Source organism: Syngnathus floridae, chromosome 18 (assembly GCF_059516105.1).
Source record: "Syngnathus floridae isolate MCC-2025c chromosome 18, RoL_Sflo_1.0, whole genome shotgun sequence".
NCBI lineage: Eukaryota > Metazoa > Chordata > Actinopteri > Syngnathiformes > Syngnathidae > Syngnathus > Syngnathus floridae.
The window spans coordinates 7613049-7639659 of record NC_142430.1 but is presented as its reverse complement, the minus strand read 5'-3'; the positions used below and the strand labels follow the sequence as shown (position 1 = coordinate 7639659).

General features: G+C 48.1%; 4 protein-coding genes and 1 long non-coding RNA gene across 10 annotated transcripts in view; all 5 read left to right on the top strand.

Annotated features, from left to right (window-relative positions):
* ankfn1b (ankyrin repeat and fibronectin type III domain containing 1b) overlaps positions 1 to 8548 on the top strand; it is a 48310-nt gene extending 39762 nt beyond the window's left edge. For 2 of the 4 annotated variants that reach the window (XM_088360572.1, XM_088360571.1), the window contains exons 13-24: positions 547 to 654; positions 2410 to 2509; positions 2576 to 2708; positions 2771 to 2890; positions 2958 to 3173; positions 3245 to 3411; positions 3484 to 3634; positions 3715 to 3883; positions 3972 to 4138; positions 4205 to 4414; positions 4473 to 5186; positions 5248 to 6396. In XM_088360572.1, coding sequence (XP_088216698.1) covers positions 547 to 654; positions 2410 to 2509; positions 2576 to 2708; positions 2771 to 2890; positions 2958 to 3173; positions 3245 to 3411; positions 3484 to 3634; positions 3715 to 3883; positions 3972 to 4138; positions 4205 to 4414; positions 4473 to 5186; positions 5248 to 5550 — 2558 coding nt within the window. In that variant the 3' untranslated portion in view covers positions 5551 to 6396. Of the gene's footprint in view, positions 1 to 546; positions 655 to 2409; positions 2510 to 2575; positions 2709 to 2770; positions 2891 to 2957; positions 3174 to 3244; positions 3412 to 3483; positions 3635 to 3714; positions 3884 to 3971; positions 4139 to 4204; positions 4415 to 4470; positions 5187 to 5247; positions 6397 to 8218 lie in introns of those variants that run through there. The other 2 variants (XM_088360570.1, XM_088360569.1) reach the window with 2 other exon arrangements.
* Positions 8549 to 8936: 388 nt separating this feature from the next.
* On the top strand, positions 8937 to 19727 carry LOC148382757 (uncharacterized). Its single transcript, XR_015853950.1, has 4 exons — positions 8937 to 10016; positions 12012 to 12063; positions 14092 to 14323; positions 19458 to 19727. It is a non-coding gene; the product is annotated as an uncharacterized LOC148382757 (long non-coding RNA).
* On the top strand, positions 15818 to 17227 carry nog2 (noggin 2). The gene has a single exon (XM_088359519.1). It carries the CDS (start codon positions 15913 to 15915, stop codon positions 16543 to 16545), a length of 633 nt encoding a protein of 210 aa, XP_088215645.1. The 5' UTR covers positions 15818 to 15912; the 3' UTR covers positions 16546 to 17227.
* A 3010-nt stretch (positions 19728 to 22737) lies between the features above and the next one.
* On the top strand, positions 22738 to 25481 carry LOC148382756 (uncharacterized). Of its 2 annotated transcripts, none has more exons than XM_088359513.1 (3): positions 22738 to 22966; positions 23330 to 23374; positions 23455 to 25481. In XM_088359513.1, the coding sequence occupies exons 1-3, from the start codon at positions 22907 to 22909 to the stop codon at positions 24781 to 24783; spliced, it is 1434 nt and encodes a 477-aa protein (XP_088215639.1). In that variant the 5' UTR covers positions 22738 to 22906; the 3' UTR covers positions 24784 to 25481. The 2 variants fall into 2 exon arrangements, with proteins under 2 accessions (XP_088215639.1, XP_088215640.1); XM_088359514.1 differs by having other exon boundaries at positions 22739 to 22966; positions 23480 to 25481.
* On the top strand, positions 25336 to 26540 carry LOC148382755 (uncharacterized). Of its 2 annotated transcripts, none has more exons than XM_088359516.1 (3): positions 25336 to 25481; positions 25678 to 25722; positions 25819 to 26540. In XM_088359516.1, exons 2-3 carry the CDS (start codon positions 25683 to 25685, stop codon positions 26415 to 26417), a joined length of 639 nt encoding a protein of 212 aa, XP_088215642.1. In that variant the 5' UTR covers positions 25336 to 25481; positions 25678 to 25682; the 3' UTR covers positions 26418 to 26540. The 2 variants fall into 2 exon arrangements, with proteins under 2 accessions (XP_088215642.1, XP_088215643.1); XM_088359517.1 differs by having other exon boundaries at positions 25376 to 25481; positions 25843 to 26540.
* Positions 26541 to 26611: the final 71 nt, after the last annotated feature.

The window sequence follows — 26611 nt, the reverse complement described above, 5'->3', positions numbered from 1 at the left end:
CTTAAATGTGAGGCAGCAAATAAACAAACAGAGCCTCGTTTCGGGACGATCCAATTTCCCACGGAATATTTCCCGTGAAATCTGACTGGAATCCAAAAATGGAAAACTTGATAGTGAGTGTATTCTTTCTGCTCCGTCCCTTCGCATTCTCTCTTTTCGGAGCATATTGAAGAGAGTACATGGACACACACACTTGCAGGCTGTTCTAAGCAGTGTCATGTTAGCGTTTGGAACAAAAAATGCCCATCTGTCATAGTGACAGTTTTGTCCTTCGGGCAGTGGGAAGTTTTGTGACAAGACAAAGACTGAATGTAACACCCGATAGGCCTTAATAACTCATGTGACAGTTCAAAGAGCTCGCGCTGTGTTCGACATGTCCTCTTTAGACCTCGGTAAGTCACGCTTGAAAGCGTATACAGACGTTAAATCATAATGGAAAAGGTTTGCGATAACGTGACACGCCTAATGTATTGTTTCACCCGGGACAAAAAAAAAAAAAAGGTGATTTGCTGGTTTGGGTTACTTTCACTGCTCTACCTTCCGCAGGTTGGAGGGACGTCGACGGCCGTGCTCCCCGGCAGAGAGGCCAGAAGGAAGTTCTGGACCAGCTGCTCGCCCAAATAAAAGATGCCCATCAGAGCTGCGTCTGCCACGGTATAATAAACCCTCGAGATTGATTTATTGGCTGCGAAAAGACTCGGCAGTCACTCGATAGCCGCCGTGATTTACATACTTGAAACCGCAGCCCTTTTAAACCAATCGACTATGGATGAGCGTGTGATTTTTAATCCGCCTCGGGGCTTTACGACGGCATTAGATTTAACAAGAAGCGACTTAAAACACGAGAGCTGTAAATATACTCCACCTGCGACGCGGAGGCGACTCCCGAGCGTCGATGGAGGCAGCGTGACATCATCAATCCCCCCCCCCCTCTCCCCAACAATAAGTATTTTTACTCATTCCTTGATAGACGCACAAAATTCAACGCCAAAAACCTTTCCATGACTCAGGCCCTTCCTCTCCCCCCTCGGCGAATACCTCCCTCGGTGACAAAGTGCAGATCGGCTTCTCGCGCACTCCAAACTGTTTACACGGCCAAACACTGGCGGCTGTAAGCTGCTCCCATAAGTGTCAAAAGCTGTCCACACTGACTCTTTTACGCATTTAGCATTGACGGGCTCGTCCGGCTCTCTTTCTCTCCCGAACACACTTACTATTGTCCACTGTGGAGCGCGACTCGGTATAATAGTCGGTATTGAGCGGGCGGGCCGTTCTTCAGACCGGCTGATTGAGCTCCCCAAAGTTCAGCCACGGTAGCTGAGGTGCCGTGTCCCCGGGTCATGTTTGTTATTCTTGTTCGAGACGAGCGCTAGGCTGGAGTCGGGCATAAATTACAGCGGGCTCACGCACGCAGGAGCAGGCGCGTTCCCGGCTACAGTACAGTCCATACATATACGTAAAGATAGACATGTACAGGAACAGACACAAATATTCAAGCCGCTCCCGCCCTGGCCCCCCTTGTCCAAACACAATTAATTAAACTGTGAAAGAGGCCTTGACTAACACTGGCACCCCAGCAGTCAGCCCGACTTGTCTGTCTTACTCAGTGTCAAGCGCCGACTGAAGCAGCTCGGCGGCGGCGAGCTCGCGAGGCCCGGGAATCGACGGGGGAGCGATGGAGAGAAGGGGGGGGGGTGTTTTTACTCCACCTCGTCGCGTTCACCTGAAGGGAAAATTAGTTCTCCTGAATGAGGGGATTTATTGACTCTAAGTGGCCCGTGGGGGGAGGGGGGGTGATCACCTGGGAGGGGGGGGAGGGAATCAGCGGCGGGTGTCTAATGAGTTGGGAGGTGCGTTATCTCACCAACAGGCGCCCACACAAACCCACACACCTCCCTCTCTCGCCTCCAACCCCTGGAAGGCCCACTAAAAATAAACACGTCCCCACAGACTTAACTGACCTCCCTGTCAGTGAGCGGCGAAGGGTTAAGACGCACACAGACACGCACACACAAACCACTAGGGCTCCTTGGCTCCGCTCGTACGGCCGTAGCTCAAGACGTGCCAGGCTCCCGGCGGCTTAAGTATGCACAGGTAAACACACGCGCGCACACACATGGAGTTAGTGTCCCTCTGGGAGTTGAGAGCTAGTGGTTCCCTCAAGGCCCATAGTCTGCCGCTGGCTGTCAAATGGTGCCGTGCCACCGGAGCGTAGCAAATGTCAAAAAACATTCCACCTTTTTTCCAGCGTGTTGTTGAACGTGTCAGGTTTGTTGTCAATTAGGTAACAGCCTGTCACCGGAGGAGATGTGGCAGCCAGTCAGAGTAATGGCTACAATTTGTCAGCAGTTTTAAAAAAAAAAAAAAAGGCACACACACATCATTGATTCATTCTTGTCGTCCTCACAGAACAGTGCAAAGCTCCAGCGCAAGGCAGAAAACATTCCGTCTCCAAAAGTCTGCGTCATCTCTTTCAACCCAACACCAAGTTTGTTAAAAGTCTCAAAAGGTAAATGAGCTTGGCGGATTGTACAAAAAAGAGTCCACGAATAAAAATGGTCGTTTTTCTTTCCAGAGGACTTTATCTGACGTCCATCTTCTACAGAGATGACAGTATCTTAGTGACCCCCGAGGACCAAATCCCCATCGTGGAGGTTGAGGATTCCTACCCCAGCTCTCTAATGCAGGATTTCCTTTGGTTCACAAAGGTACACACCATCCTAAAATCCATCTGATGCTCACCACTGATGATACGTTCCCCGTTTCAAAGGTGTCCTACTTGTGGGAGGAGATCCCCTGGTTGCAGCAAGGTCTCAGTCCCACACAGTCGTCTTGCTCGTGCACCCTGCAGACGCGGCTCAAGATGCTCCAAGCCGTCTCTCATCTCCAGGTAGGCCTCGGGCGCTCCGAAAAAAAATCAAATCCACCAACGCCGCCTTTCTGATGTGTCTTCTCAGGGCATGCTGGGAACGCAAGATCTGGGTCAAGTTTATTTCGAGCCCATCAAGGACAAGCACGGCAACGCTTTGCTGGTGCTCCTGAAGGACATGAATGCTTCTCCCAATCTGGACGGTGTGCGTTGGATGCAACTTTGCAAACTGCAGCTTCAACGCAAGTCCATTTCCTCGCCTGAGGAACCCACCGCTCTGGACATGCTCCTCATCACGTTGCACGTACGTCTCCATTAGATTCGGGCTTGTGGTTCCCAGATAATTTCAGACGACAATAAGAATTGTGTCCACAGGAGAAGCTTGCCTATCACCGTCGGAGCAGGAAGCTTTTGTCTCCTGGCTTGTACTTGGGCTATTTGAAGCTTTGCACCTCCGTGGAGCAGATCAGAGTGCTGGTGCCTCAGAAGCTCCCCAACGTGCTCTGTCACACCAAGATACGAGACAACAATAACGTCTCCAGGTTTGGATCCGTTCGTCGTCGATTGGTAATATGGAGTCGGGGAGCTTCAAGAATCTCCGTGTGTTGCTTCAGAGAGGAGTGGCAATGGCTGCGGGCTCTCGGTTTTTTGGAGGAGCCGATGGAGACGGAGGCCGGCGTGCAAAGCGGCGCGCGGCCACTCCTGGATGATCTGAGGAGCGCCATCAAGGATCTGGTCGCCCACATCAACGTCCCCGGCAATCAGGTTAGAGTCAGAAGACGTTTCTGGGCAGATTTGAATCTGCAAAACTTGGTTCTAAAAATCTGTTGTCGGTCTGTTTCCAGGCACAAGATTTCCGGATCTACACCCAGGAAGTGTTGGAGTTTGGGGACAAGGTGTCCTTCCTTCTTCTGCTCCCTCCTTGTGACGAAGTGTGCACAGCTCCCGGTCAGAATAATCCCTACTCGCCCCGCTCCGGCTTCCTCATGCTGCCCCTGCAGATTTTTGAATTGGGTGAGCGTATAAAAAAAAAAAAAAAATCTGATCCACTGCGATGGACTGGTCTCGTTGACTGACTCCTCTTCTCCCCTTCCCCGCCCAGTCCACTTTAACGTCTATTACCCCGGTTTCATCGGCCAGTACTGCCGGGTGTCGGCCATGTTGGAGCTGGAGTCGCTCATGTCCCAGCAGGCCCTGAGGGAGGCTTTCTCGGAAGAAGAGCTCACCGCTGCCAAAAAAAAGCATCAGCAGCTTCAGGAACACGTTCAGGTGCAGGAGATAACCGGAGCTCCTTGCCTCGGACTCTAGTGGCTAATGTTTGGTTTATTCCGCCAGCAAATGGAGGAGGTGTGGCGTGACGCCAGGTGGATCATGGAGGCCTTGCAGTACGCCCGCTACAAACAGCCCGCGGGAGGCATCTCCATCAGCGGCTTAATCGATTTCTCCAAGGAAGTGATGCCTGACAAGCCCACCTCCATCTCCTCCCAGCCCGACTTCATGCCCTCCCCCTCGCCTTCACCGGAACCTTGCCGCAAGCACTCAGGTCTGACGTCCGTCTTTCTCCAGTCTCGAGTAAAAAATTCAAACTTTCTGCTCTTCAGACTTTGCAGGCCTGTCGGATGAGGAGGGGTCCTCCGAGGTCTTCCTCACTACAGACAGTGACTACGACTCCAGTCGGGCTCAGAGCCCCCGGGAGCTGGACCTTCTGCCCCCATCCCCGCTCTCCACCTCGGCGCCCCTGGAGCCCCGCGGCTTCCTCCGAAGCGACGGCAGCGGCTCGGGAGTCAGCAGAGGCGGACAAGGGGGAGGGAACGGAGCCCTGAGGGACTCCACGCCCGACGTCCTGCAGGCCTCGGAGCAGCAGCGAGGCCGGGAGCTGGGGAGGTGCGGAGGGGGAGTCTGCTGCGGGGGCGAGCGGCGGCGGGGGCCGCCGGAACTTTTTGACAGCGACTTCATCCTGCCAAGTCGGCAAATTGAGCTGTTACACATCACGGAGAAGCGGCAGGCTTTCTGCGTGCGCACCAGCAGCCTGGAGTTCCCCTCGGCCACGTCCGCCAATCACCACTCGTACTCCCGACACGCTTCTTCGCCGGCCACCTCGCCGCAGCAACGTTGGCACAGGCCCTCGTCGGTGGACCGCTGTTGTTCGGCCGAACGCGGCTCGCAGCAACGCCCGCCCGCTCGGACGCTATCGGAGGACAGCGGCACCCAGCAGCTTTCCACCCCCCGCCCGGCGGCCCACCGGAAAGGCTCCCACGCCACACTCAGAGTGTACCCACAGTACCGCACGGGACTTCCCAAGGAGACCAGTGTCAAGGTAATGCTTTTTATTTTATTTTGTTTATTTTATTTTATTTATTTATTCATCTATTTGCTAGCTTTGCGTGACTCCTTGCACGTCGGCGGGCGAGATGGTCCAACTGGTGGTGCAAGAGATGAACTTGGTGTCGCGGCAAATGCTCGCCGGCGGCGGCGGCAATCCGGAGGAGGACGCCTACTACGGCCCCGAGCAGTTGAAGCACTTTGGCCTGGTGTTGGTGGTGGACGAGCGAGAAAAGTGGCTGCAGGATGACTTCTGCCCTTTGGAGCTGCAGAACCCCTGGCTGAGGGGTAAGTTGTGCGTGCGTATTAAGGCCTACTCGCCACTCGCACTCAAACACGGCCGAGCCACTACCGTGTGATGTTTTTATTTCAAATGATAAAATAGGAAAACTCGACGACGACACCCTGTAGCTCCAATGTCGGATCTTGAAAAAAAAAAAAACCTCAAACCAGCGGATTTGCAGTTTCAAAACAACAAGCAATACTTTTTTTTTTTTTTCCACGAACATCGAAGCATCTTCCAACAATTGTGCCGAGCGCATCTTTTGAAATGGTGTCCTGCCGTGCTAAAAAGTGGACCAGTTCAGTGTTTTGCCGTTTTGATATTTCCCACAATGCAACCTTCCCCCCACCAAAGGACTTGAAAGGTGCTTTTCTTTTTAGAGAGGCGACAATAAGTTTAAGAAAAAAGAAAAAAAAACAACCTTTGTGGCTTTGACATTTTTCACATTCCATGTTTACAAGCAATTTTTCGGGACAGGCTTTTTTTTCATGCTCGGCGGTATCGCAAAATTATTGTAGCAGCTGGAGGAGGTTACCATGACGATGCTCACGTGAGGAAAGTGTTTACAAAGTTTACTAAAAGTGTGCTCTTGTGCTTCTACTGTATGTTGGAAAAAAATAGTTTCTTTGCTTTTAACGTCGGCTTCTTTTCATGTGTTAGCGCTTAGCTTCTTTTGTTGTTTTAAGTGTTTGTTTTTTTTATTAAATGAGAGCCAATTGCAAAAAAAAAAAAAACAATGCAAATGGAGCCAGCCGAGCAGGTGTTGAATGTATCGTACGTAAAAGAAAGACGGCGCTAGCCGAGGAGCGTCCCGTCCCGTAAATGTGTTTGCTCGCCTCGTGTTTACAAGGATGAAGGAGACATAACGTCACTTTTTTGCTAAAATCTATTTTTATTGAACAATAAATGAAGATGACAACAATCCCGCTCACTTTCTTGTGGCTTCCTTTTTGGGAAACGACACATGTGATTTCTTGACTGACAATCAGTCCATTTCTTTCATCACATTGTCTGGCGACCAATCATTTGTCTCCACTTGTCATGAACCGGCGACCATTCCATTTCTTTGTGTGCCATCACACATTGACTGGCGACCACTCCATTGTGTGTCCGAATTTGCCGACCAGTCTGTTTGCCCTGACCTTGACCGGCGACCAGTCCTTTGGATGTCCACGTGACAGTTGATTTTTATCAACACGCGACCAGACCTGGGTGCTGCTCATTTTTCGGCCAATTTCCGTCGTGCTAAACTGCAGCTCATCCGTGACCTCAATGAGGACACGCGGTTCCTGCGAACGTTCTGGTTCCTTCTGATTGCAGCACGCGCGTTGCCGTCGACGACAAGCCGGAGCCGCTCGGCTGGCCAGCTTGCTTTCAGCAGGCTCACATCACAGCGCCACATGTTTTCTCAGCTCCTGAGCAAATAAAATGTCGCATGCTTCCCTGTCAACAGATCCTGCAGACACTAATGTGCACAAAAACACACATCTTGATGATGTGTAGCATGAGGCAGATTTACACATTTGTCTTGCATCAACGCAAAGACAGCTTATCTCACACACACCAACACACTGCTCCTTTAAGAGCAGCCCTTAGCTGTTTATTGACAGTAACTTAAGAATTGTACTGGAATTCTGGCACCTCCTAATTTTAAACCTTCTGACTCCCGAAGGACCCGAGCTAAATATAACCGGCTGGCATATATCGGAGTAGCTATAAAGCAAACTTTCCTGAAAAAAAAAAAAAAAGTCAATAGTGTCATTCATGCATGGAGGGAAGCACGCTCAGCTCGGTGACTCATCACAAATCAGGCAGTATCAGTTTTGGCGTAGTGTACAAATGAATAGCCCATTTTTGGGTTATTTCATGTGAGCTTCCTGATTTTCTTCTGCAGTGCCCTCGGTAGATGATCACTTTACACAGTGGCAAAGTTCTCCACGTGTTTCCCAGCACAGATCGGCTAAAAGCCGTCGATTTACCAACGTTGGAATTTGGAGGCCCAAAGAAGGGACGGCTCACCTGTTTCGCTCCCAAATGCAACCCCGCCCCTAAAGCTAAGCTCACTCCATCCTGCCTACCGCCGTCTGATTCCAGCCTGGTACTTACTGGCAGATTTGCGAGGCATATTTGTACGTGAGTGATGGCGTGCGTGTGTGTGTGTGTGTGTATGCAGTGGGTGGGAAAAGTGAAGGCTGCCACTGCTGCGGCATCACTCATTTCTCTAGCCTCCCTCGCTCCCTCCCCAGGCCCATAAACCTTTAAAGCACCTATAAAACACTTGGCGAGGCCTTTTTGAAGTTTTTATGAAGATCTGGCCTCATTGTTCCCAAGAGATGAGCCCCGCTCCGCTGGCGCCTCCGAGCTTTCTGGAAGTGCCAGTGAATTCAAGAAGAGGGGGGGGGGGGGGTCTTGGGTGCGGGTCCCAGGGATTGGGGGGGCACGGTGGAGCCTGCGTTTTTATGTCCCACTGTGCAGATGAGCCGCAGATGCGACGTCAACAACGGTGACAAGTTTATTTTGTGCCGCCGTAGCTGTTGGAATCCCCCCCCCCTTCTTCGCTCGGGTCTTTTAACATTTAAGACGCCCTTAATGAAATGGACGCAGGTTGTAACGAAAGCACATGAGCGGTGGCATGTGTTGCGCCATGTGGGTGTCTGCGTATGCCTTTTGTGTGCGTTCGCAGACGACGGGGCCAGCAGGTTGCGTGGTTTGTTGTTTGAAGTGGGGCTCTGTTGTTCTCATAGAGCTAACTGAATGGAGCCGGACCCCCCCTCCATCTGTCTGATCCAGCGGCACCGACCCTCCCTCCCAAATCCCGGCTCCGACAACCCGACGCACTGGCCCCCTCAAAGGAACAGTTGGCAAACGGGGACGGCCCATTAAACGAGAAAAAAAAAAAGTGTGGAAGTGTGTGTAGATATCCGTGGACTTGACTTTGACTGCTCTTCAGCATCAGCGCTGTCATGAAGGTGCGTGCAGTCAAAAGTTGTTCTGGAACCTGGGATTGCATCACAAGGATGAAACCTTGAAGGTCCAGTGTGTCATAAAGCAAAGACCTCCCGTGTAACCTGATCTGGTTTGTGTTTCATCCTCAACGTGTCTGCGTAAATAATGTCACGTGATCTTTTGTCTTCTCATTCCTCCAGGCATCATCACGTGTAGCTCCGCCCCTTCAGGTAGATAGACTCATTTATTTTGCAGCATCGGTTATTTTCTGTTTGGCATGGCTTAGGGTCAAAGTTCATTCAAAGACTTTTTTTTGCTGGCCTAACAATGAACGAGTTTGGAAGGTTTGCAGAACGGGAGCAAAACGGAGGAAGGCCGCATTCCGCAACGGACGCTTTTGAAAACTGCACACAACCCGAGATGATGTCATGTCTTGTGAAAACATGTTAGGGGGGGGAGAGGAGGGCTTGGCGTCAGGGGGGCGGGGATTCCTTTTATTCCTTTCAAGTTTGCAGGGGGAGCCTTGGACCTCGTGGGTAGACGGTACCAGGGCAAGAAGCTCAACGCCTTCATCCACGCCGCAGCGCCCCGTGTCACCCCACCCCGGCGAGCAGTCACATTAGGCACGCTCCGGCCACGCCATCAAAGGCCTGGCTCGCACACACATCGAAAAAAAAAAAACGTGTGCACGCAAACAGTTGCTTCACAAGTGACTGTAGGAGCCCACAGCCAGCCTGACACAAGTTAAACAAGCATGTTCACACCCGGCCCCAAATAAACGCGTGCCTAAAAATAACAACACATAGCGCCAGTTCAAACACCCCCCCCCTCGGCTGTGTTATTGTTTTGAAAATATGATTGCGGTGACGGATGGGATGGAGGAGCCAAGGGGGACTCTGGCAAAAGGGGGGGGGGCGAGTGGCAGGGCCCCCGCTATTGTCCCCGAGCAGTGTGAGGCTGTGTCCATAGCTATAGAAACTGGGGCCACACTGGGAAGGCATGCTTTCATCTCCACCGCAGGCTCACCGCTGGCAATAAGGGGTCAAATAAATCCCCCTGGATGCAGTAAGCGGCGGCGGGGGGGCTTATACGCTCGCACACACAGCGTGTTTACCTGCCAGATAGAGAGATTCATCTCTGCCAGTCATTTTCAGACCCGACAACAAATTTTGTTGAGTCCATCACTCCTTATCCAGGGTGAGTATGGATTTGTTTTTTAAATTGTATTATAACTTGTGTGTGTCCCCCCCCCCCATGGAAACACACATTGAGACTTGGGATGGCCTGGTAAACAAGACAGGTAAACAGCATCTGGAGCCAGCAGGATCACTAATTTCAACGCGCACACACGGTGTTTTTTTTTTTATGTTATGATCTCCTCAGAGCATTGAGAAGGACTCATTTTAACATGGCTCGTAAACAGCAGATGCACGCACGGGGGAAATCGTCTGGAAAGGTGCCAGCCGTGCCATTAGAACCTATGGCAGGAGGAATGAAGAAGGGAGGAGAGGAGAGAGGGAGAAGGTCGGCAGCACCGCCGCATGCCACAGACAGACTGACGATACTTGTACTGGGCTCCACACCAGGAACCTGGCTGTAATTACACCACACACACACACACACACACACACTGTTACTAGACAGACTGAGGTTTTTCAAGTGTGTCTTTATGTCTTTCAATCTGACCACACGTTTGGACTTCTCACCATAAATAACATCCTCGTTATCTCAGACACCTCTGTAAGAGCGCCTCTATTTTTTGTTAGCGTTATGAAATTTATTTTTATTATTTTTTGGGTCAGGTTGAAATAATTTTTATTTTATTTCAGATGTTTTAAGTTGATATTGAGTAAATAAGAGGCTATTAAAAAAATAAAAGATTTATTGAAATTGCACCAGAACTGCAGTGGAAATTACAAAATGTTTTTTTCCATTTGTAAATGTAGAGAAAGTTCATACTTGGATATCGAAGATACTTCAGTGGTTCAACGTGACTATTTCTAAGCCCGTCGGAACATAATGCTCATTTCACATGTGCAAACTGTACATCAGTGTTATGTTGACATGTTTCTGCAGCCAGAAGGCGGCGGAAAAAATCAGAAAAAGCGCATTTAAGGGAAGGCAAAATAAACGATTAGTGAGGCTGTGCTTCGGGTAAATAAATAAAAAAAAAACTTTGGCTCAGCTTAAGGAATGATTGTGGTTTTGATTAATAAAAAAGGCAAATATTTCATCGCAGGTCTGCGGCCCGAATGGCCGAGCGCCCTTCAGACCGTCCGCGGCCCGACTTTGGATTGATGGTCGGTCATCGGAACGAATGTTATTGAAATGACGAGATGTCAATAGTCATATTCATGCTAGCACGAACATGGATTTCCCAATTTTCTTTTGTGAATGGTCACGCTTGTTCTCGGAGCTCCCCGGCCGGCCGAATCCAAGGTTAAATAAGGTCAACAAGGTTATTGGCACAAACCACAATTGTGATTCTGTTTGCCTTCTCGATGTCGGCTATCAATAGCTCCTTGTTGATCGACTTCTCTCTCTCGCGCTCAGTCTCGCTTTCTGTCCGGGACTTGTGAAAGTTATTGGAGTGTGAATGCGTTTAACGGCCTCTGTCTGCTGCCCCGTGGATGCTGACTGGTGTCTGAAGCCGCATAGGTTCTCTTTTGTGTCCCGTTCCGTACTTGAGCGATTGATGAGGTCGCATTTGATCAATTGGCCGCTCCCATTCAAAAAAATAGAGACATCAGCAGCTTAAAGTCTGAGTGAGGCTTTATTTTATCATTATTTATTAGTTTATTTATTTTCTTAATTCCATTTTTTTTATTTATTTATATTTTTGAATTATTTTTGATTTTTTTTAACATCTTCTGACTTAGTGCCCTTAAGCCAGTCCAATTTCTCATGACTTCAGCGTACCTCATCCTGCATCCTCCGCCCCCCCCTCCGCCCCTCCCGCCTTCTTCAAGAAAGGCAGACGCTGGTGTTTGCTGACGGCTCCGGGGGCTCGCGGCTCCCGATTAGCAAACCAGTACGAGTCAACATCTGCTACATCCCTTAGACAAACTATCTATCGGCGCACACTCGGCCCGTTGTCGGACCGCCGCCCCGTCCCGTTTGGTTCCCAAGCGTCGAGGCAACCCCCGGGCGGCGGTGCGCGCTCACATGTCGGCGAGACATTTGCCAGAGACGTCCCAGTTCTGCCTGGCACCTTGGCAAGCCGTCGCCGTCTCGGCCTCCTGCGTACTTCGCAGTCGGGAGGGCCAAAGTACAAATACTTTGTGGATTTTTCAGGACGGTCTTTAAAGTGGTTCAAGCGGCCGCCCGGCTTTAAACAGAACCAACTTTCCTTGGCTTTGTTTTTGTTAGCCAGTGCCGGTCTACCAAGTGTCTTGGCTCCAGACTCAACAGAACGCACATGCAACATCTGTCGTGGTCAGCGGCTTCGTTTAGACACGAGGGCTCGCGGCGGCGGCGGCGGCGGCACGATGGCTTTGCGGTCGCACGGAATGCCTTGTGGTCGGGTTTCACCTCGCTTGCCTTCATCATTTGCCAGGCTGCATTTTAATGAATTCTACTTTTTTTTCTCAGGTTAACTGATCACCTGATGACTTTCACGAGATCTCGGACTGTTCCCGCAAAGGTGAGTCAACGAGAAACGTTGGTAACGTTCTTCCACTCCCCCCCCCTCCCTCTCCCCCTTTCTATCTCCGTCTTGCCCGCTCGTCCCCTCTCGGCTGTTGTGCCACCGCGGAGACGGCAACAGTGACTCCATTGTGAACGATGGGAATCGGGCAACGGGCCAATGATGTCATCCTGCCATAGGCAAGACCAGCGGGAACGCCCTCCCGCCGTTTCGGAATGCACCATTTTTTTTCCGGAAGGCGGTGATCAATTTAATTCCACCCTCATCGCTCCTTGGGGAACATGATGAGTAAAAAGAAAGAACATAGCATGTTTCTTTTTTTTTTTCTTTGGAGATGTGAGTAATGGAATGGCATGAGGTCACACCAGTTCGGAGTTGCCGGTCGAAATAATAGTAGGAGGAGTCAGGGTGTGTTTTCTTTTTTTATTGGCTCGTGCAACGTGATTGATTGCGCGTGAAATCTCGATTCCAAAATAAAAAATCGACAAGGCGTCTACGACGCGATTACTGGGAATCGCAACTCGACATTTTCTCCATCACAACAGCATGGAAACTAAACAAAGCATGCCACGCTTTGGAGACGATTACATCAGGCTGGCGCAAGTCGCTCGCTGACTTGGACAAGAGTTTTAATCGCCCGCTTGTCATCGTAAAAGCGAGAAATACTTTGATGCTGTTTACTGGCCATTTTGCAAAAAAATAAATAACTTAGCGATCATTTTTTTTTTTTTTTTTTTTTAGGGGAGAGACAAAAATGTAGAAAGGGCTTCAAAAGTAGCGTTAACGGAAGACAGATTTTTGACACGCTACCCGAACCATCTGCTTTGGGTTAACGCTCCGAGACCAAAACGGGGGAGAGAGAAAAGAACTGGAGAAGGACTGGAGAACATGACCAAAGCAATATTGACAGGCAACGATATGGAAAGACATTTATTTGTGCATCCAAAATTTGCTTGCATTTCTCAATCGATCGCACCAAAAATCCTCAAAAGTATTTGCTTGTGCCGCTGACGTGATTTAAAGGCCGCTTGAACTATTTTCCACTTAAATTACTTATCTTCTCATCTGGCATTGCCTCAAAGGATGACGTTTTTTGTTTTTTTTCGTTCCTTCTTCAAGCTGTCAGTGTCCCTCCCACCCCCCTGTGCCATTCTACCAATCCCCAGTGGGCATAGCCAGCCAGTCTGGCCAGGCCTGCCCCTTGCTGTGCCCCCGTGCTGGATAAGCTCCTGCCTGGACCTTGGCTAGAGCCCTTTGTATGGAGCCATAGGGGTGTTAGTGTGTGTTTGTGTATGTGTCATGTGTGTATAGCATTCACAGCCAAAGGGGAGAAGGGGGGTCCTATCTGTGCCTAAGGGCTGCCCCCCCCCCTCCATCCTCCTCCACTCCGCCCCCTCCAACGCAGCCTCACCATGCGCCCTATTGAGACCTAAGGGAGCGTGAACAATCACTGCAAAACCAAAGAGCTAAGTCCTCTTGTTATACAAGCCCAATTTTCGGCGAACCTAACCCGCCGACCTCCCGGCCCCCCCCTCACTTGCCTACCGACAGCCCGGCCCCGCTCGCCAGAGGTCGGCGGGCTTCGTTAAAGCGAACCGGGCTCCTTTTATGGTCTTATTTAATTAGCCATTCCACAGTAAACTGCCATTCGGCACCAGCGCCCGCCACCCCCCCTCCTCCTCCTTTTCGTCACCTTCTCTCCCGAAGCTCCACACGTTAGGCCAGATTCCACCGGCTATCCCCAAAAAATTTAAAACCCAATCTGTTGGGTCAAAATAATTAACCCAACCGAAAGGGAAAAGTAACCCAATCTACTCCAAATCGAACGCCACCCAGCGAGTCGGTTAGAAAAACAAGCAGGAATTTTTTAATGTGTATCCGAGGGTCAATCGCCAGGTGTGCAGGAGAGATGATGCCCGCTCAAATTAAATATTCAAATTAAATTCAGGCCCATGCCCCTTAAGTTGCAATACCAATTTCATTTTGTGGCAGAAAAAAAAACATTCTTTTTTTTTTTTTTGACAGTGCTCGGATTCTCCACAGCGCACACCTCTCTCCTCCGTTTTACCGAGGGGAGGGCGAGTGCCGCTGACCCCCATGGGGTGGGCTCGCTCGCTCCGCGGACATCCTAAGGCCCGTGGAGGGAAGACAATGGACACCGACCGTCCTACAGTAACCGGCTCAGCCCGACTGTCCCCGCTGCCCACTGAGCCGTCTACCCTGCCACCATGGATCACCAAGACACATCCAGGGAGGGGTGAGCATGAATTTCCTCTATGACTTAAATATTGCTTAAAAACAATTTAATTTCTGTTCTAGCCCCCCCACCCCTAAAAAAAATACAAGTTATGTTGTTTTACAGTGTCATTTAATTGAGTTGTAGCCCCATGTATTGAAAGCACCCCATACAGAGCATCCGGCCATTCACACTCTGCTAGATGAACGCCCTCTAGTGACCAACCCAAAAGGGGGGGGACTCACTAATTGGAGGGAGGGGGGGGTTGTCAGACCATCCAAAAAATGCAAAAAATGACTAAAGCGTTTCTTTTATATTCATATTAGCCTCGCATGGGCCACAATGAGTGCTTCGCATGGGAAAAGTTCCGTTTGGTTATCCCTGGCCATTTATAGCCCTTAATTACGCGCCTATTTTGTGACCCCTAAGTTCAACGGGGCCAATTCCTGTGTAGACCCAAATCCTGATGAACAAAGGTGGAATGCGATGCCCCCTTTCTCCCCCCCCCTCCACCCTCTTCCTCCTCTCCTTAAACGTTTCCCATCCATTCGGCATATAGACAGCGTATTGAAACTATTAGCGCGTGCATCTCGCGACGAGACTTGAAAGCCGAGCTCGAATCAATCCCATGAAAAAGCGCGGCGCGTCGGTTAGGACCCAGTCGGGTTCTGTGATTGTGGCTGACATTTTCCACGTTGCGAGGGGAGGGCTCGGCCCGGGTGGGGGTGGTCCAAAGGGGGCACTGTCAATCAGTGAGAGTGGCCCGGGGTGGGCAGGCCCCTCTGACACTTTGTAACGTCGGAGGGGGATATTTAACTTGGGACTGAGCACCCGCTCGCTTACAGACACGCTGCGTGCTTCGGCTCAGAAGAAGGGGTGCCAACTCTCTCTCTCTTTCTCTCGCTCTCTCGCTCTCTCTCTCGCACGCTCTCTCTCTCTCTCCTGCATACTCGTGCAGTCGCCACTCAAGTGGGGGAGCTTCTGTGGCAGCCACCGGAGCAGAAGGAGAAGCAGGATTTTGCTCGCAGCCTTTCCACATTTTGGGAACTCTCACCATGCATGAGAAGGAGCTTTGAACACATTGAAAGGGAACTCAAGTCTTTTTTTTTTTTTGCCGGCTTATTACGTGGAATAATAAGAGTGAGCTGTTTGGAGCGAAATGGGCTTTTGACGTGAGACTCCGGCTGGAATACTACAACTTGTCCTTTTTTATTTATTTTTTTTCCAAGTGCGCGGAGCGTGTCCCGCGAGGGCACGTCGGTGCGTAAAAACGCAACCCTCACTGCCGCGCACCTTTTTGGAAGCAGCTGTTTCCATGCAGCTCCGTCATCCAGTGACTGTTTCGCCGCGGCTTCAAGTCGTCCCGGTGGTAACCATGACAACCCAGAGGAGCCCGAAGTGAATCCGGGCGAAGACATCGAAACACCTTTTTGTTATTCATTTGAGGCTGACGCGCTCACCGGCAGACCGTCAAGTGGTCTATTTAAAGTGTCGCCCGTGGGTGAACTTGTTAAATATATGAAGCGTCAGGCGGCCCCTCTGAAGTAGGTGTCATTTTGCTGTGCGTGGAAAAAAAAAAAAGAAAAAATACAAAAGTCCCAAGAGGAACCATGGGCAGTTCTCACCCTCCGCTGCTCCTCTACATGCTGCTGTGCGTCCACGTCGGAGTGTGCCAGCACTACCTTCGCCTCCGTCCATCCCCTAGCGACCACCTGCCCGTCCCCGACCTCAAGGAGGACCCCGACCCGGATTACGACCCCCGGGAACAGGACTTGTCCGAGAGGACTCTGAGGAAAAAGCTGGGCAGCCACTTCGACCCCAGCTTCATGTCCGTCGCCGCGCCGGCGCTCGGTAACCACTCGGCGCCCGACGTCAAGCTTCAGGGTCCCATGCCCAACGAGATCAAGAAGCTGGAGCTGGGCGAGACCCCCTACGGGAAGCGTGTCAAGGTGGGCAAGAAGGCGCGCAGGAAATTCCTGCAGTGGCTGTGGACCTACACGCACTGTCCCGTGGTGTACACCTGGAAGGATTTGGGCGTGAGGTTCTGGCCACGCTACATCAAGGAGGGCAACTGCTTCTCGGAGCGTTCCTGTTCCTTCCCGGAGGGGATGTCTTGCAAACCTGTCAAGTCCATCAACAAGATATTCCTGCGGTGGTACTGCCAAGGTTTCTTAAGACAGAAATACTGCACGTGGATACAGGTGCAGTACCCCATCATCTCCGAGTGCAAGTGTTCGTGCTGATCCCGGGCGCGTGCGGAGTGGACTGCTTTCTATTGCACTGTTAACTCTCGACGGAGGTGGGCACCATAGCAAATCTATTTTTTTATATAGCATTTTAAAAGTGAAATACCAAGAGGAATGCAGCTATTTTTTTTTTTTTTTCGAATTGAACCAGGACCATATTTTATTGTCAGCCCGGAGACATTTTGGCTGGAAGGGGGGGCGGGGACAGCAGCACTTCATATGGAAGAGCTTTTTTTTTCGTCCCCCTAAGAGACATTGATGATGCATATGCTACACCTCTCCAAGAGGCGAACTTTCTCCTTATTTTGTTTTCAACTGACTGTTATTTCACTGCAATGCTGCCTAGAGGTTTTTTTTTTTTGTATAATATTAATATCAATATTAATTAAGTTGTAAAAAAAAACAAAAAAAAAACTGAAGTTGAGGTTAAAGATTATATATAAAGGCGTGAACTCAGCTTTTTTTTCTTTTGGGAATACATAGTATTGTAGAAAACAAATCTGTACGTTTTATTTATTTTAACGATTGTGAGTATAGAACATAAGGACAGAGAATAGCAGAATATACCGGAAAAAAATTATGAGAGATGTCTACTTGAATTATTAAAAAAAAAAAAAAAAAGCCACACAATAAAAAAATAAAAATAAACAACTGAAAACAGCATCCAAGTGTACATGTTATGGTCACGTTTCTAGCAATAAAGTCGATGTTTTCATCATGCATGTGCTTATAGTGTATGTCGGGGGAAGGGGGGGGGGGCGGAAGGGGGGTCTGCCAGACGCTCCACGGCCACAGTGAGTGCAGAAAGTTTGTGATTTATTACTGCGTGATGCGCATAGCTCGACTACCACAAGTAGAACTGGCATGCATTTGTTTCAACCGGAGGGAGGGGTAGAAGTGAGCAGGGGGGGGTGGGGGGTGAATGCCCCCCCCCCCCCCCCCCTTCTTATGTCCGTGCTGCAGAGGTGTTAACATAATGGCTCAAATATGATGCAGACGTCAAACGGTGTCTGTCTGCAGGCTCTGGACGCCGCACACAAGTTCCACTGAGGTATTTGGAGACCGGCGCCTATTCTAGTCTGACCACCCTGCACGGAGAGGGGAGAGGGAGGGGAGAGGAGGGCAGGGAAAAGAAAAAACAAAACCCATGAAACATTGCTCAACTTTTTTTTTTGTGTATTTTTATTACCCTTCAAACATGAAAGCGATCAAGCCAATCAAATGAGTCAGTGTGAGTAAGCGGCAAAATGGTGCCTTTAAATAGACGCGTGACTCAGAAAAGCTTCGAGGTAGCCGATGCGCCAATTGTGTGCGTAAAATGCGCATTTGCGGGCTCCATTTGACACTTGCCGCCCAGTCATTGTGACAGGGAGCCATTGAAGGGATTTGGGAAGCAGAGGCTGGGACGAGGGACGGCAGCGTGCCAGTTTAAAAAAAAAAAAAGTGAGGAGGGGGGAGCTGCTTTCCTTACTGTCAGCTTCTTTCTTGATGATGTCTCGGGGTTTTTTCGAATGTGCGTCTCTGACTCGACGGCGCCACTCAGCCGCCCCCTCTCGACTGCGCAGAATGAAGCACTTTGGGAAACAGTAACCCTTTCAGCCTCTGCCCGGAGAGTATTTTAGAAGCGTGTGAAAGGCAATACGCCGCCCTGGCTGCAGCCAACTGGAGGTGCGCACCTTTTAGACACAAGAAGACCCCCTGGCTGCCTATCCCTTCGCAACCTCGGCACCAATGTGGGCGTCTGAGAAGAGCCGGCGAGAATCCGGTGTCACTTAAGAAACTCAATTCAACTTGGCTACACCTGCACAACTATTACTGTGCAGATTTTTACCAAAATATTCGGCACACTTGCAGAATCTGACGATAACACTCATTGGGAGGAGGAGAAAAAAAAGAAAAGCTCCTCCAGTTAAATGTGCTAAATGCTATTCGTCACAGCCGAGGACGTATCCAATCCTCAAATGAGCCACTGTTAAGAGAGCCCTGTCTTCACTCGGTGGAAACATGCCGACGTGGCCTAATTTACTACTTCACACCATTCACTGAAGCTTAAACGCTCATTGGAAAGTAACGACGTAAATGCGTTGTCGAGAGCCCATCGCGATAAACGCTGAAACGTGGTCGGGATGGAATGACGGACGCTTAGCAGACATTTGGTCTGCACCGTCAAGGCCAAAGGTCACAGCCTACTCGGCCTGCAAATTTAAACTCGTAAAAATGATCCGATACTACACACCGAGACAAATACTTTCTTGGGACTTGCAACATAAGAGCCACCGTTTTTGTCCATCTCTATTGTATGTACTCCTTTTGCATGGTGCCCCCTAGTGGTCAGCCTTACATAACTGGGGTTCCTTGTGTTGCAAGCTACATTGAAGCAGTGGAACATAAAATTATTTTGTTAATGCTTTTTGATAAAAAGTCAACATTTTCTGTATTGGCGAGTACTCAAGTCGATCTGGAAAAAAAGTGATATCGGTGAATCCCATTTCAAAAAGCACACATGCAAAAAACACGCAGCAACGCAGACAGACGGAGACGAGGCTGCAAGGCTGTAACTAAGGCCCAAACCCCGTGGTGGTAAAAGGCAGTGAGTCAGCAGAGTTGAGGTTATTGATGATGACAGGGTATTAGATGGAGCACTGAAGGGGGTTGGTGGGTGGGAGACTCACACACTACACATACACGAGTTAGCGGTCTGACGGAATGTTGGGTATCATCTGCTGTGTATGTGTCAAATATTAGTGAGCACTTACGAGAGCCAGTAAGCAAGCAGAGTCCCCTAATTTCATCATGGACAAAAGTATTGGGACACACTTTGTGGTTTTCTTACAAACTCTCCCTGGTGAGCGTCCAAAACAGAGATTGTTCGGTTCTTTTGTGAGTCTCCTCTTTGTGTTTCTTCCCAGTTCTTTGATGCTGAGCCAGGATCAGGAGCCCAGCGTGATCTCAACACATCCATCACATCCATGACTTGACCTGGACTTCAGTCTCAGTGGGCACGGGGATTCATGACATGCCATGACATCAACACGGAGGCATGACATCAACACGCGCCGCACAACAGGTGACCGCGGTGGAAATAACAAGCCATGGAAATCCAACCCCCCTCCTGGTCGAGCGGGGCTTTGGACAATGAAGCAGGCGGGCAGGAAATGCGCGCGATGCCGCAAAGAGCCGTGAGTACGTTCGACACTCTGTCTTGGTTTCCCTGACTCTGGTTGACACTTAGTTTAGGAGATCATTTATTACATGTGGCAAAGTGTGGCAGCTCACTGGAGCGTGCAACACATTCTTTAGTGGCTGAAGAGCACAATGGAGCCAATTTAGGGCACTTCCGGAAGCTAACATTGCTGACAATGCAAAAGCAGTATAAAAAAAATAATAATAATATACATCACATATTGGGAAAATATAAACCTCACTGTAAAAAATATATTAATAATTTAAAAAACTATATAAAATATTGTATAATATTAAAAATATTATAGATTATTTTATATAATATGTGGCTTGGTGCGAAACACGTCAGAGAAAACTACATGCTTCGTCCTGTTGCCGTGGCGACGCAACAAGGGACTCAAATTCACATCAATGGGCGTGTTTTGTCACTGTCAGCATTTTCCTTTAAGATCATGTGTCAGAAGTAAATACTCATTTGTTACTCTATTACTCAAATTGTTTTTTCAACTGCAGCGGTGTCACTTACATAGCTAAAAAAAAAAAAAATCAGCATTAAACTCACAGTCTTGTTCACATAAACACTTGAAAGGAGCATAAATATATTCAATCATAATAATTTGCTTCTTGGTCCTCATAAGGATGTTGTCTTTAATCTTCTTAATTGGCCACTCCACTTAAACATCAACGTTTGAATATACTGGAATTCGCCCTCTAATTGGACCATCCATTTTCAATATCCATCTTCTCGACGCCACCTCCCCTTCGCAGTTTGTCCAGTGGCTGTCTCCGAGTACCCCTCTGTGCGTCTAGATGGCATGCTGAGAATGTTTACTTTCGCCACAGTGTGTATTTACAGAGCCTAATAGTTTTTAGGCCGCAATGGCGCCTCGCTTCGTAACGTGTACAACCCGGCGACTTCTGCGCACGACATACATCAGCACAACAAATCAAGCTTGTGCTATTTGGAGACGCTTTTAATGATGCTACGTCGTGTCAAAATGTGGCCTTACAGAGCCTGTGTGATTGGAAATAATGGCCCCGGTGGCTCCGTAAATACAGCAAAGGTCAAAGGGCGAGAGTGGAAGTGCACTCAGGGTTGGCGGTGAATGGATACATGATTCCTTTAAAGGTGACAAGAGGAACCCTGACATTTGTCATTGTGACATTCCTTGACAGTGATATGTCTTCAAAATTTCACCCCTTCAGTGTTACATAAAAAAAAATCAGCTGTAGAGTCCAGCTGTTTTTTTATATTACAAAATTTAAGAGCCTAATATAGTCCAACTCGTTTATATTTGTTGTAATACCTCTGTGGACCACTAGATGGTGGCCTTTTTAAAAGCAATATCATTACGTATCAAAAATACTAGTGGTATCGGTACTTAATATCGGTCCAGTAAAAAGTAGTATCAAACAACCCCATTATTTTGAAAACAAGTGCTACACATGCTACAAAACATGCCGAAGCATGCTAACAACTTTAGCCGAGGGCCGCAGCCTCCGGGTTACGGACGTGCAAGCTCCAGAGAATGCTCGGTGATGGCTTACCAAAAACAGAGCACCCAGGGGACAATGGGACCCAGGAAATTCCTGACATAACCCCAACACACGGGAGAGGAAGTTGCAAAAAGGGGGGATTTATTGGTGTCAACTCCCCCCCCTGGCTTCCACGGGAGAAGTGGGTACCTCTTTTGTCCCCTCCGGCATTGGAGATGGACTGAATCGAGGCGCCTCGCACTCCTCGCAACACCTAATCGCTCTCGGAAAGAAGAACCGCCAATTAGGGAATGCGCAGAGATGGCTTGCAAGGTTTTGGGGGCTTGTTCAAGTGTTTGTTGCAAAGCCCTGAATGGGGAAAGGGGGGAGCGGAAAAAAATTGGGGTTCCAGTTGACCCCCATGGGAAAATCAACGGAATGTTTCGAGACGAAAGACCAAAAAAAAAAGCTGATTTTGCAAAAAACACTCATTAAGCTTATTCTTAAGTGACATGGGAGGAGTGGTTTTGTGTTGCATTCTAATTAGCAGCTTATGCAAACGATATTGACGGGAAAGAGGCGGAAATGATGAAAGATTACCACTCGCTATGACAAAGAAAAGCTTTTCCCCGCAAGATACTCGAGACTTGGCAGAAAACACAAGGCCGCTCTCCAAGCTGTCAGAAAATTAACTCCAAATCAAACGCTAGCAATTATTAGCCTCTGATTGAGAATCTCATGACAAAAAGCCGTTTCAGAAGACTAAATCCCAATTCCAATAGGTGTTTAGTGCTAAATAAAGTCTCCATAAATCAGCCATTTATTTTTCTCGCAGTTCATATTTGCACTCACTGAATGGAGCCAACTTGGCAAACTAAAACAACACTGCCATCTAGTGGCAAATAATAAATAGAAATATATAAATAGAAATATATATTATATATATGTATATATATATATATAAATAAATATATAAATAAATATTTTTATATATATAAATATATAATATAAATAAATACATATATAATATAAATAAATTATTGTATAATTAAATAATATTAAAAGAAAACCTCAATGGTGCCACTTAGTGGCAAATAATAAATCGAAATATATAAATAGAAATAAATATATGTAGTATATATATATATATATATATATATATATATATATATATATATATATATATATATATATATATATATATATAATATAAATAAATATATAATATGAATAAATACATATACAATCTAAATAAATTATTGTATAATTAAATAATATTAAAAGAAAATCTCAATAGTGCCACTTGTATTATTACAATACCAGAATTGGAGCAAAATGTCTGCAGAAGAAAAACACCCACGCTTGCCGAAAACATGTCCAATGTGCTCCAGCCCAACTTTAAATGTGATGACATCACACTCATACATTTAATTATGCAAATGTCATGAAGTGTTTTGTTCAAAGCAATTTGATGGCAAGATGCGATGATGTCACAGAGCAATAAAGCCGCCGCTGGTATTAGCACATCCTTGCTGGGCTTCCCCGCCCCCGAGCACCTGCCATGACTGATGCCCAAAGTTTGTCTTTATGGGAAACGACAGCGTGGACTTTTTGTCTTAATCCCAAAGCGTGCAAGCCGTTGGCTCCACATCAGCATGACAAGGACTAAAATGCTGCAGAAGCTGCAAAAGAAGCCTCTATGTTATCACCGAACGGCTTATTGAACTGCAGTTTTTCACGCCGTTTCCCCAAATTGAAGGTTAGTAAATCCCAATATGTGACTTCATACTTGTTGAATTGCAAACACGCCTATAATGACCGATTGCACGATGATGTCATTGTCTGGGATGTGCTGGCTTCGGGGAGGCAGGGCCAAAATTTCTTTACATTCTGTTTTATTCTTTAGAAAGCCTTTGCTATGAAAACAAACGATATCCATTGTAAAAAGAAATATGTAAAAAACTTTTTACCGTATTTTTTAAACCAAAAAATGTGCGCTTAAATTTTTTTTTGCTGATGTCAGCTTTTTATGTTAAATAAAGTTTTGAATCCTTTGCTGCACCAGTTATGAGCAGAAAAATGTTTTTTTTATCCACTAAACAGTTTTCTGATGTTATTTTAGACAAAATGGAAGGACAAGGGGACGGCCGGCACAATGGTCCAAATTGTAAGTACTTGACGATTGATTTCACAAATTCCGTCCTTTCGGGTGGAAGCGATTTCGGTTTGATTCTATGCTGATGTTAGCATCATCGCGTCAACTGTGTTGCAGGCTACCGAATTCCGCTGCCGATTGGGAACGGAGCGCGCAACATGGAAACCCTCGGCCTGAGGGTTTTCATTTTAAATCAGGAGATCATCTTTTCCATCCACGCCATGATCAGGCCGCCCGATAACGACTTTAACGACGGCAACACGGAAGACAACGACGAGGAGGAAAACATCGAGGATAACGACGACGACGAGGAACGGATCGAAGACGGCGAGAACATCGAGGACATCGATCAGGAGGAGAATATCGAGGAACACGAGCAGGAGAATATCGAAGACGAGGAGGATGAGGAGACGGAGGAGAGCGACGGCGATGCCGACGTGGAAGACAACGACGGCGACATGGAGGACAACGGCCACGGGGTGCATCCGGCATACCACGCCGACAACCACATCAACGACATGCACCTCAACGACGAGAACGCCGTGCTCCTCTTCCGGATCCGCGTCAGGCCGCTGCAACACGGCGACGTGTTTGACGACATTTTCCTCGAGTTGCGTTTGGTCAACAACGACGACTTTGACGAGATCGACAACAACGAAGAACACAACGGCGAAGCCAACGAGGAGAACATCGACGACGAGCAGAATATCGACGAGGACGACGACGGCTTCGAGAACGTCCACGATATCGACGACGAAGACGACGACCGGAGTAACGACGACGGTTTCGACGACTGCGACTGTATTAACGACGAAGGCTTCGAAGACCTCGAACACGACAACGAAAATATCGAAAGCTGCGCTATCATTGCCAACGTCGTCAACGAAGAGAGGGACATTTCCAGTCCCGTCGTCTACCCGGAGTTGGACGATCCTCTACCGGGACCGTCCAAGGAACGATCCGTCGAGGCCAACGACGAAACCAGCGGGGGCAAACAATTCCAGTGGTGGGATGAATCCAACTCAGACAGTTTATCGGACAACCTCCACGAAGAAGACTACCTCCAATCTTGCGCAAACAAGCGACAGTCAAGCGACGATTTGGATTCGCAAGACGACAGAAAGGGAAAGAAAACGTGTAAGAAAAACTTTCTATCCAAATCGGAAGATGAGGACTTCCGTTTGAGTGACCCGGATGAGGAACTCCCACTTGAGTCGTCGAGGAAGAGGCCGCGAGGAGACGTCGGACTTTTATCCGAAGCGGGAAGAAACCAGAAACGTTTTCGACACGGCGACGCCTCTGACAGCGACGCATCTGACGCCGACTTAGACGACGGTCGACAAATTTCTCGACCTGCGTCGTCGGCCTCAAGCCGGTCGAGAGACAAACGAGAGCAAGAAACGAGAGACAGTGAGAAATAATTCACGGTAGGGATGATCGTCTCGAAAGCCATCGTGGAGAATTCCGCCCATTACTTGAAGGCGCCTCGAGGAAGTTGAGGGAAAAAAAAAATGAAGTGCACTGCCCGAGGGCAACCAGCAGAGGCGCCGTTGAGCCGGTCGTTCCAAAGGAACAGCGTGACGTCAGCTGGGCTACGTTTACGTTACGGCGTTAATTTTTTAAAAAATGTCGATTAATCGAATAGCCGAATAGGTAATTGATTATACATGTCTTGAACATGCACATTTTGATGACGCACTGGTGGAAGATTACGATTTATATCTAAATCCAGATTTTCCTGATCTAAGGAAAGTACCTGAGATTGAAATTGTATTTTTTTCTTTTATGGTATGTGCAGTGAGAGCGACATCATCCATATTCGTAAATGGTCACGTGTTGATGACATAACTTGCTTTGTTCAAAGCATTTGGACGAAGGGTAACAAAGATGTGACGATGACACAGAGCATTAAAGCCTCCAATTGTTTTACTACATGCAGTGAGTGCCCTGATTTATTTTCCTTTTAACTGAAAGGTCCAGCATGTTATCTTTGCTTTTCTGTTTTCTTTTCTTTTTGTTTTTTTTATTCCAAAACTTCACCTCCAAATTTTTTTTTAGTCACCTGAATGTTTCTCCTTGCGTATGAACTACAGTTTTTCAAAGCAGGTACTCGGATAAGGTACGTCGACAAATTTGATGTCATGGGGCAGGGCTTGTTGATATCAAATATTAATTTTGCTCATTTTTGTCTTCTGATTTTTATTGATATGCACTGAAATATATAATTTTTTTTAATTTTTCAAAATTCTAAAACATATACATTAAATTACAGATTTATTATCTACTCAAGTCAACCTTATTGATTTTCTTTTTAGACAAAATGGAAGGACAAGGGGATGGATGGCACAATGGACCGAGTAGTAAGTTGATTTCACCTCAATTTGGGTCAAACTAATTCCAATTTAATTTAATTTCCATTTTAACAGCAGCATCATCTATGTCTCAATGAATTTCAGGTTACCATATTCCGTTGCTTATAGGAAACCGCCCACCCAACGATGACCCCGACATGGAGTACATCGTCATACTCGATTTTATCGTGAATCAGGAGATCGTCTTCGTGAACGAGAGCGAGCCGTGGCCGGACAACGACGTCGACATGAACGTCAGCGAAAACGATGAGAACGTTGACATTATCATTGACGACGATAATCAGTTGGAGGCGGCCGTCGGGGCCGAGGTGGAGATCGGGGTGACTCGAAGCGCAGAAGATGACCTTCAGCTTGAATCGTCCAGGAACGTCTCGAAGGACGACGGGGCGGACGGCGACGGGGAGGAAGCCAGCGGAAGCTTCCGTTGGTGGGACGAGTTTGACGGCAACAGTTCTGACGGCAGCGCCGAGCAGGACGTCAATGAGGTGGAAGCGCCTCGGGTGCTACAAACGCAGGCCAACGTGTACCTCATGAGCCTCAGCGGCCATCTGGCGCACGGCTCGGGCATCATCGTCTTGGCCGAGGGGGGGAGGGTCTCCAAGGAAGGAGACGCTTTCTGGGAGCAAGGCTTGGAGGAGGACCCGCTGAGGAAAGAGGAAGGAAATAACAGCGTGATGAACTGATTCTGAGAATAGAATAAAATTCATCATGGTGATGGACGCTCATAGTGACATGTGCAGTGCATGTTTTTTTTTTTTTGTACACCACCCAAATAATAAAATGCCAATTTTTGGCAGATTAGAGTGCCTCATTGTATATCACAAGTTTAGATTTCTATACTTTGTCTTTGGCTACTGATTGAAAGTGACATCACAAC

Excerpts from the sequence above, each read along its gene's own strand:
- LOC148382756 (XM_088359513.1), top strand. The coding sequence starts at position 22,907 with ATGTTATCACCGAACGGCTTATTGAACTGCAGTTTTTCACGCCGTTTC. Across the intron at positions 22,967-23,329 it reads GCCGTTTCCCCAAATTGAAG|ACAAAATGGAAGGACAAGGG; the intron begins GTTAGTAAATCC and ends ATGTTATTTTAG. Across the intron at positions 23,375-23,454 it reads CCGGCACAATGGTCCAAATT|CATCATCGCGTCAACTGTGT; the intron begins GTAAGTACTTGA and ends TGCTGATGTTAG.
- nog2 (XM_088359519.1), top strand. The coding sequence starts at position 15,913 with ATGGGCAGTTCTCACCCTCCGCTGCTCCTCTACATGCTGCTGTGCGTC.
- LOC148382755 (XM_088359516.1), top strand. The coding sequence starts at position 25,683 with ATGGAAGGACAAGGGGATGGATGGCACAATGGACCGAGTA. Across the intron at positions 25,723-25,818 it reads ATGGCACAATGGACCGAGTA|GTTACCATATTCCGTTGCTT; the intron begins GTAAGTTGATTT and ends AATGAATTTCAG.